General features: G+C 31.0%; 1 protein-coding gene across 1 annotated transcript in view; it reads right to left on the minus strand.

Moving 5' to 3' along the window:
• Window positions 1-4,650: 4,650 nt before the first annotated feature.
• The window catches only part of LOC110029107 (ATPase ASNA1 homolog), a 16,703-nt gene continuing 10,430 nt past the window's right edge, over window positions 4,651-10,923 (minus strand). The window contains exons 4-7 of the mRNA XM_020731233.1: window positions 9,858-9,968; window positions 6,956-7,094; window positions 5,739-5,854; window positions 4,651-4,858 (exon numbers count right to left, since the gene is read on the minus strand). Coding sequence (XP_020586892.1) covers window positions 4,682-4,858; window positions 5,739-5,854; window positions 6,956-7,094; window positions 9,858-9,968 — 543 coding nt within the window. The 3' untranslated portion in view covers window positions 4,651-4,681. The remainder of the gene's footprint in view (window positions 4,859-5,738; window positions 5,855-6,955; window positions 7,095-9,857; window positions 9,969-10,923) is intronic.

Consider the following 10,923-nt stretch of genomic DNA (forward strand, 5'->3'; position numbering starts at 1 on the left):
GTGAAAGTGGTCCTGCAATGGTGACAACGTTGACTGGACAATTATGGTCTAGTGGTAGCAGCTGCATGGCGATAATTATCAAGTAGTGGAAACAATGACGATGATGTCAGTTTGGCGACATTGGTCTAGTAGTTGCAATAATGGATCTTCGGTGATTCAAAGTCAACAACGGTGCCTCAACATTGCATAGTGATGGTGGTCTGACGATAATAGTCTACCACAATAATATTGGTAGATATGTAAAGTTGAACTATGAATAGTCTAGCAATGATAAACCATTGACAACAATGGTTGTTCGGTGATGAAAGCAATGGCCCAATAGTGGCGGCCAACCGACGATAATGGTTAAGTGTAGTTCTGACGATAATAGTCTACCACAATAATATTGGTAGCCATGTAAAGTTGAACTATGAATAGTCTAACAATGATAAACCATTGACAACAACGGTTGTTCGGCGATGAAAGCAATGGCCCAGTGTTAGTCGGATGATGTTAGCCCAATAGCAGCGACCAATCGACGATAATGGTTAAGTGTAGCTGTGGTCAGGAGATAATAGTCCTTCAACAATTGTGGTGGTCCAACAGTGGCCCTACGTCGGCCAAGTGATGGTTGCTGACAGCAGTGTTGGAGGTCCGTGTTTGGGGCGGTGGCCCGACGACTGTCATCCAACATGCCTGTAGTCCGACAATGGTGTGGATTGAGAATCTTTAAGAGCTTATAACTCCCTTCAAATTTCTCATCTTAGCCTCTCCTCCTCTCATAAAGAAAGTGAGATACTATTTATAGATTTTGAAAGTGATATCCTTCATAAATATTGCTAGAATATTTCTAGAATTTGAACCACTTGAACCGATGGTCCAAAATGATTCCCTTAATAATATCATTTCTATGAGAGCTTGAATACCTTAATGACGTCGGATCAAGTAATATTGAGCTTTCTAGATTCGTTTCATCGAGTCACTTGATTTGACCATAAGCCTAATACATTCGAAGATAATTTAGTCTCTCAACTTATGTCTCAAAAAAAATTATTATGCTTGGAGTGCAAAATGCAATCTCATTTGTAATTAAACCACTTTTGAAGTCATTTGGCTTGTCTTACACTGAGGCAATTCACTTAATCACAAATATGAGCGCAAGCAATTCATAATTTGATTTTAAAATGTATTAATTACCAATGCAACCTCAAGTCAAAATTTCATTAGGCAAATACCATATAAATAAATAAAATCACCTTATTATAGGGTCACTTAAGTACTAACCACTCAATTTCAATATATTTATATATCCAACACCTAAACTTTCATTTTTACATTTATACCACCCACATCTTTCATATCACATTAAAAATACAATTTAAAATACACCTTTTTGATGCGTATAAGGGTACATATGTAAAAAATAAAATTTTGGTGTTAAGAGAAGTAAATACATTTGAATTAATGATTCGCAATCGTAAGAGCATTTCATACATCACATGATATGTTAGGTGTTAGATATTTAAATACATACTTTAAAAAATACGTGTTTTGTACGTAGATGCCCCATAAAAATGGAAATTTACAACACAATTCATGTGTTCACACATCAACACCTATATTTTACATTTACATTTATACCATTTTGTTTATATTAGCCTATGCTTGAAAACATGCATTTGAATTTTTAAGAGAATGTTTGTCATATGATGTTATGACTATTATGCATATGTGAATATAAAAGTTTGGATGTCATACACATGTAAGCATGTAAAAATAATGCTATGTGGTCTCAAAATGAGATCATAGAATATATCATGTCAAGCTTGCATTCTGCTTTTGGAGGTTTTTCCATCGTATTCTTCCTACTGATGATGTTCTTAGATTAGAAGGATTAAGAATAACTTCTCGTTGCTTTCTTTGTAATCACAGAGAAGAAAATCTAAAACATAGTTTTATTAGCTGTTCTTACACGACTGATGTTTGAATAAATATTTTAAATTTTGTGATTTGCGGATGAATGAGCTCTGCATTTATTCGATTGATGATCTCTTTAAATTTTGGAATCAATTTGATGGAGGCTTTTTCTTCACCTCTATTCCTATTGTTGTTTATTGGTACATTTGATTTGTTAGACATAATGCTAAATAAAGTTATATTTTGATTCATGCACATTCATGCTTTATTTTCATTAAAAATTATATTTTTAAGATGCTACATTTTGGTGTTTTTAAGAAACCTTTGGGCATAAAATTGAGGAATTTGTTTGACAAATATAATTTTTCTATACCCTCTTATTGCAAGCCAGTTACTAGTTTGATTTATTGGAAAAAGCCTTTAAGAGATATTTTAAAAATAAATATTGATGTTAGTTGGAATAATTCTTATGCTGGTATTGGAGGAGTTTGTCGTAATTATACTGGAAATTGTTTATTTTAGTTTTCTACTCCTCTTATGGCTCATGCACCTATTTATGCTGAAGCAGAAGCTGTTACAATTGCCTTAGATTTAGTTGTTAAATGCAATTAGAGTTTAATTGAGATTGAAATGGACTCTTGTAAATTATGGAATTATTGTACCAAGAAACAATCGTATCCTTGAATTTTTATTAATCAAATAATTTTTTTTTTTCTTAAGACCTTGTAGATAAACTGGTCATTTACTTAACAAGAAGAAAACCAACATGCAAACTGGGCTACCAAAATAGTATTGGAGAAGCAAAACTTCATTTTTTTTTCATCAAAATTCCACATGACCTGTCTATTCTTATCAGAGGTGACTGCTTAGATTTACCCTTTATTCGAGGTGATAATGTTTTTTTAAATTTTTTTTGTGTTAGTTGTATCTAGTGATCAACCGTTCATAGGATTTTCTTTTTTTTGCATGAGTTGTAGGGAGTTAGTTCAACTATTTATCACATTATCTTTGTATTTATTTTCTTGATGAAATAAAATTTCCCTATGAGAATTGATTTTTTTTTAAAAAAAAACTTGCATTTTTCTAGTGAACGTACAACTGAGGATATAAATAAGCCAACCTCAAGCAAGCCCAAGATTCACTCGTGTTCAACTTATGTTTGAAATAGCTTTTAAATTAACTATTTGTGTTCGACTTAATTCAAATTTATTTGGACGAATTGAGCGTGAACAAATCATATTAGTTTTCAACTCAAATTTCAGCTTGAATTGAAATTTCAAAAATTTAATATTTTATTTTAAAATATTTTCAATTGAACTGAAAATATAATATATTTCTCCTTCAAAAAAATCACAAGAGATTATTTAAGTGAAGCTGATAGAGCTTCTCCCAATATCCCCATGTGGGACAAACTAATGAAGAGAAAGATCATGTACATACATGCCATTAAATTCTTATGTATTTACATTGGTAACCTCCATGCCAGCAAGGGCAGGATTTTTGGAAGAAAATGAGGCATTTATATTACATAACACCCAATCCTCATATCTTTACATATCCAACATCTAACTTTTATTTTTTACATTTATAAAACAAACTTCATTTTTTTTTCATCAAAATTCCACATGACTTGTCTATTCTTATCAGAGGTGACTTCTTAGATTTACCCTTTATACAACGTGATAATGTTTTTTTAATTTTTTTGTGTTAGTTGTATCTAGTGATCAACGATTCATAGGATTTTCTTTTTTTTGCGTGAGTTGTAAGTGGTTAGTTGAACTATTGATCACATTATCTTTGTATTTATTTTCTTGATGAAATAAAATTTCCCTATGAGATTTGACTTAAAAAAAAAATACTTGCATTCTTCTACTGAACGTACAACTGAGGATATAAATAAGCCAACCTCAAGCAAGCCCAAGATTCACTCGTGTTCAACTTATGTTTGAAATAGCTTTTAAATTAACTATTTGTGTTCGACTTAATTCAAATTTATTTGGACGAATTGAGCGTGAACAAATCATATTAGTTTTCAACTCAAATTTCAGCTTGAATTGAAATTTCAAAAATTTAATATTTTATTTTAAAATATTTTCAATTGAACTGAAAATATAATATATTTCTCCTTCAAAAAAATCACAAGAGATTATTTAAGTGAAGCTGATAGAGCTTCTCCCAATATCCCCATGTGGGACAAACTAATGAAGAGAAAGATCATGTACATACATGCCATTAAATTCTTATGTATTTACATTGGTAACCTCCATGCCAGCAAGGGCAGGATTTTTGGAAGAAAATGAGGCATTTATATACATAACACCCAATTCTCATATGTTTGACATATCCAACATCTAACTTCTATTTTTTACATTTATAAAAAAAAAAAGTTTAGATATCATTATAATAAATTTTATATATTATTATTTACTATTTAATTAATTCGAGCCAAAACGAGTTGAACAAGATCGAACAAAATTTGTTCTTGTTCGGCTCGCTTGTTTATCGAACGAATAGAACACGAGTTATTTAGCGAGCTAAACATGAGTAATTCGCAAACGACAAGTTTTTTTGAACAAAAACAAAAAACAAAACAGATTTATTAGAAGCATCAGTAGAACAAATAATAGCATCACCAGACTTAAGTACCAAGTAACAAGTAAAAATAAAATAAAATAAATCCAAAAATTATTACTAAAAAACCTCATTAATTTGCTTATCTGAAAGGCTGTGAGGATTCAATTAAAAAAAAGGAAAAAATGAAAAAAAGGGGGGTGGTTTTGTAAAATCAAGCCTTGTGTTTACCTCTCTTGAGTTTGTCGAGCTCAACTTCGGCTTCTTTCAGCTGAAATCTCAGTTCTGAAATCCTCTGCTGCAATTCCTCCATGGAGCCTTTGGTTAGAGCAGGCTTGTATGGTGTTGTGAAATGTTTTGAAAATCTTTTCAAGGCTTCAACGCCAGTGACCTGCAGAAGCTCACATGCCATTGTTGAAGTTCTTTAGAGAAAATTATCATTATTAGCATTATCATCATTAATTGAGGTTGATTTTTTGAATCTTTATTTCCTGGATGGTTTGCATGCATACCACTTAATTCCTATGTGTTTACATATCTAACACCTAAACTTCAATTTTTACAGTATGTAAAAATTAAAGTTCAGGTGTTACATATGTAAATACATAGGAATCAGGTGGTATGTATGTAAATGCCTCTAAAAAGAATGCGTAGTTGCTAATATATACAAAAACAAATCGATTCATTGCACAACATCCATTTAGATTTGGTGTGTTATCTGCCAGAAAAAAGCTGCCTATTTCGATGTATCGTAGATTAACATAACTTGTTGCAATTCAAATTACATCTAAATATGATAAAATCCACGGCAAGCAATTCAGGCAAAAAAGTTGCATGAAAAAATTGTGAAACATATGCAAGAAAATAGAAAAAAGAATCAACTAATGAAAATAATTTACGAATACGTGTGTCGTTCTGTGGAGTGTGTGTGTGTGTGTGTGCCGCGTTCCTCGGCTTGTTGGTTGACATCCACAGTATAAGACTCCTCAGATCGGGGATTCGAATCCCCTCTGGCACAATTAGCCTTAAGGAGGTGGTACTAGAATTGTTAAAAAGAGGAAAAAATTCCAATGTATTTACATATCGAACACCTAAACATCAATCTACATATACACCGCCTTACCTATGCATGCAAAGCTGTATTTCACTTTCTAAAGTTAAAATGGCGAAATTTTTTATGGCGGTATAAATGTAATAGATATGTAAATACAGAGGTATTGCCCCCTCCACCTCCCAACAAAACATTTAAAAAAAAAGATTTTAATTGTTACCTCTTCCGGAAGCAGTGGCAATTTGGTGATATTGAAGTCATCATACAGCATATAGAACTGATCTATATACTTCTGCTGCATCTTTATTCGAGCTTTCAGTAACCTGGACTCCACAGCTACAAAAACAAATATATTATTTCGCATCCACTTGGAAAATGGCCAATAAGTAAAGATTATGAAATGCAATGATGGAAATACTTGTAAGTGAGAGGTGGGGTGGTGAGAAAAATAAAGAGAATGAATTGCGAAAAGGCACAGACGGTTGGGTCCTAAAAAAATTTTGGGGCATTTATATACATACCACCCAATTCTCATATATTTACATAACTACCATCTAAGCTTTTCTTTTTTACATTTATAACATCCAAATCTTTCATATCACGTCAAAAAACCCCTTTTTATTTACTTTTTTAAAGTAAAATACACCTTTTCATGTATAGTAAAGGTTGTATATATGTAAAAAATTGAAGTTTTGGTGTTGGAGATGTAAATACCTAGGATATGTAAGTAAATCTTCTAAAACTAAATTTCATAGAAGATATCAAAGGATTAAGACATTCACATGGCTTGGTTGGATAATTAGGGAAATATACATGCATACCACAGAATTCTTATGTATTTACACAGCTAACACCAAAACTTCTATATTCACATACAAACCAAATAATTCCTTTGTATTTACATAACCTACACCTAAGGTTTGATATGCACGTTTATGACATTTTAGCATCACGAACCTATTCAAAAAAAGGTGTACTTCACTTTTAAAAAGTTAGTTAAAGTGGTATGTTTGATGTTATAAGTAAAGATTAGAGTGTTATGTAGGAAAATATAAGAGTTTAAGAGTTAGACATGTAAATACATAAGAAATGTGTGGTATATATGTAAATGCCCTTTACATATATAATACTTTAGTGTCATAAACCTATGCCAAAAAGGGGTATTTCATTTCTAAAAAATAAAAAATAGTGGTTTTTTTTATGCAGTGTTAAATATTTGAGTGTTATGCATGTAAATATGAAAGTACAGGTGTTAGATATGTAAATATACAAGAATTGTGTGGTATGGTATGTATGTAAATGTCCCTATAAATAAACAAAACTTTCCAAAAAAACAAAATGGTGGAGCACGTTATAAAATTGTGAAAACAGTGGGACCAAACAACGTAATGCCCTCAACTCTTAATTTGTGAAAAAAAAAAGAAGAAGAGATTGTACCTTCCTCATCAAAAATTACTTGATTGATGATAATATTATGAGCATCTATCTCAAACTTTGCCAGTTCTTGTACAAGCCTCTCAGTTTCATAGAGGGAAAGGAACTCCGGAATGCAGACGCAGACAAATGTTGTCATGTCCTGGAAAAAAGGAAGAGCACCACTTCAGAAGATGTAGAGATGAGAACTGCTAAATTTTGAAAGTATGTGGGTTTTTTTGTAAAAGTTTAACAGTAGTGAACTAACCGCTGGACAGCGACCAAAGAAGAAATTGATCCGATGAAGCTCAATAGCTCTTACGGTTCTCATCAACATCATTTATCAAGATTTTATTTACAATAAATGAACAAAAAAATTGTTGAATGAAATGAGTGGCATCGTTTGCAATAAGGATGCAAAAATATTTATTCCATATGTAAGGAATTTTTCATAAATTTCACTAGAATGAACCCAAGAGAACCTTTCTAGTATTTAAGTATCTAATACCTAAACTTTATGTTTTAACATTATGCAACCCAAATCTTTCATATTATATCAAAAATACCATTTCTAACTTATAAAAAATGAAATGACATTCTCATGTATGGGTAAGATGGTATATATATGTAAAAATTGAAGTTTAGGTGTTAGAAAATACATAAGAATTGAGTGGTATTTATGTAAATCTTCCAAAAAAAGGTCTTTATGGTACTATAGACTATGATACACGCAATCAAGTCGCACCGCTGAAGGTAATTCTTTCAGAACTAATGAAAAGAAAGGATAAAATGTAGCTTAGAATTTAGCATGATATTGTTTTATAAAAGAAATGAGCATTTACATACATAACACCAAATACTTATATATTTACATATCCAACAGTCGAACTTTATTTTTTATATTTATACCACCCACTTTCATATCACATCAAAATATCACTATTTTAACTTTTAAAAAGTGAAATACACCTTTTCACGAGTAAAAATTAAAGCTTAGGTGTTACATACGTAAATATATAAGAATTGAGTGGAATGTACATAAATCTTTCTAAAAGAAAAGTTGAACATCCATCGCTAGCAGCTTACCCCACCGAAATAAAATGACAACCTAGACATATTTGCTGTTAATGGCTCGTAGGCACACTCAGCTCTGTAGAAAGGTTTGGAATAGTCATATGAAGATATATAAAAAATGCAAGAAATTGACACTAATAGCTTGCATCCCACTCGGCTCTGTAAGAAAGAAGATTTACTTCTTTTGTTAATTGACTTATTCACAAATCTAACACTTAAATCTTTTATATTTACTTAAATAAAAGTGAGTCGTAATCATATCAAAGCACATGCATGAAATGGTGTATTCCACTTGCAAAAATTTAATATTAGTGGTATTTTTTATGTGATACTAATATTTATCAAAATTTTGATGTTAGATATGTAAAATGCACAAGAATTGTGTGGCATGCATGTAAATCCTCCTTTAGTATAATGTCTTCAGCATTTCTCATTCCTAAGATTACATTATCCCTATTACTTTTCAGAAAAAAGAGAATAACAGTGACAGAAGCCAAATAATTGAAAACATTGTTTATGAGCGATAACAAGCAACTACAATTTTCGATAAAAAGAGAATAATGTTGCATATCCACGAATACTTTGGGCATTTATATGCATACCACCTATTCCTATGTATTTGCATATCTAACATCTAAATTTTACTTATTACATTTATCCCACCCAAATCTTTCATATCACATCAAAACTACCACTATTATAACTTCTAAAAAGCGAAATACACCTTATAATGGATAAGTAAGGTGGCATATATGTAAAAAAATGAAGTTTAGGTGTTAGAGAATATGTGAGTACATATGAATTAAGTGGTATGTATGTAAATCTTCTAACAATTTAATGCAAAGGTAGAAGGTACTAGGCACAAGCTATCATGACCTTGATAGACAGGAATGGGCACTCAGAATTTAGTAAGAAGATTGGGAATATATAGTAGGCTTTTTTTGTAATCTTAAACTACGAGGGCATACCGAAATGTAAAACTCTCCTAAATGTTGATAATGGGGCAGTAAATTTTGTAATCATACCCGAGTGATCCCATATATTGACAACCAACCATTATTTGTTATAAATAGGCATATTTCACAAATAAATAAGCAAAATAATTAACAAATAATAGCTGCTTAGAAATTTTAAATTTTGATACACAAATTTTATCCACCAGCACTTGCTCATGAAAGCATGCATGCATGATAATTTCACAGATGCCAAAACTAGAAAACAAACATTTCAGTCACCCAAAGGGGAAACTAAAATTAACTCAAAAACGTAGCCTCGAGCTAGATTAAAAGAACAGCTTAACCAAAAAATTATTTTGAATTGATGACTCCACATCAACTTCATCCCGTTAACTAAAATTTGGAAAATTTGCGTACCTAGCACATACTTCTTATGTATTTACATATCTCATACTGAAACTTTCGTATTTACACATATCATTTTGGTGCTTTAAACCATAGCATGAAAAGGAGTATTTCACTGTTAAAAGGTGAAAATAGTGCTATTTTTGTGTGAAATTAAAGATTTGAATGCCATGTGTGTAAATATGAAAGTTTAGGTGTGAAATACGTAAATTTGTACCTAAACGGTTTCTTCGTGATGCAAATTTTCTTTTAGGACTAAAAATGCCCCTTATATTTTATAGAGGATAAACTTTAAAGTAGCAGTCTCAACAACTTTACCTAAACGGTTTCTCGTGATGCAAATTTCTAAGTCTCCATACCATAAGAAAAGCAAGCTTGTAAAAAGATATTAGAAATAGTAGTTTGCGCAATTACATAAACAAGTTCCAAAACATACAAGTTAGCTAACTAATACTGAGTTGTTTACAAATGTGAAGGAAGTACACACTTACAGGGTCTTTAAATTGTTTGTTGACTTGTTGAATAATGTCCTTCATGCCCTCAAGCCTTCCTAGCAAAGCGTCCTCACTAAATTCATCTCCAAGACCAAAAAGACGAGAAGCCTGTCACACATGCAAAAACATAATTCAAGTAATTGGCATGTATCTTATTAAAAACAGGGTATTTATATACATACCACCCAATTCCTATGTATTTACATATCTAACACCTAAACTTTCCTTTATACGTTCATGCAACCCAAATATTTCATCACATCAAAAACACCACCATTTTAACTTTTAAAAAGATATATACACCCACTCATGAGTATGTAAAAATTGAAGTTTATGTGTTAGACATGTAAATACATAGAAATTGAGTGGTTTGTATGTAAAATTTTCCTAATAAATATATTCACCAATAGCCAAATGGATAGGAGGTTGTAGGACCATTTACATTCAAACATGTTTTCACAATTGAAATAAGATTTCTTCAATAAGGGTTTAAAAAAAATCCTGAAGAAAGCAGAAGGAAGAGTGGTTTAATGTAAAATTGTCCTAAGACTAAAACTACTGAGAAATGACATTTCATGAGCAATGTATGTGGTTTATTGTTCAAAACATATTTTTTAAAAGGACGTAATTAAAGCTGTAAGAAGGGACATAATTTTACTTAGCAATTCTGCCCTAATTTTTAATTCTATTGCCTACTTTGTTCTAAAAACAGAGAAGCACGGCAAGTAGAATAATAAAACAACCAAATAGTTGTATTGATACGTAAATACTACTTATAACTACTAATTATATTGTAAATCATAAGAATAAAAGAATAGGTATAACGCAATTGGATTACATTTTAGTTCTTAAGTTCTCTTTTTCAAACAACACGCTTTCCAAAAGTATCATAAGGAATTTTTTTTAGTTATTTTTGACAAACATTGTATATAGAAAAATAAAATTTATGAAGCTATACACCCATCAATTAATTGGCCTTACATTGTATAGGTAAATTGTTAAAATACATATTAATATTAAAATAATATTTTACTAATTATTTAATATTTTTAATATATATATA

This window comes from Phalaenopsis equestris, unplaced genomic scaffold, assembly GCF_001263595.1.
Source record: "Phalaenopsis equestris unplaced genomic scaffold, ASM126359v1 Scaffold000549, whole genome shotgun sequence".
Classification (NCBI taxonomy): domain Eukaryota; kingdom Viridiplantae; phylum Streptophyta; class Magnoliopsida; order Asparagales; family Orchidaceae; genus Phalaenopsis; species Phalaenopsis equestris.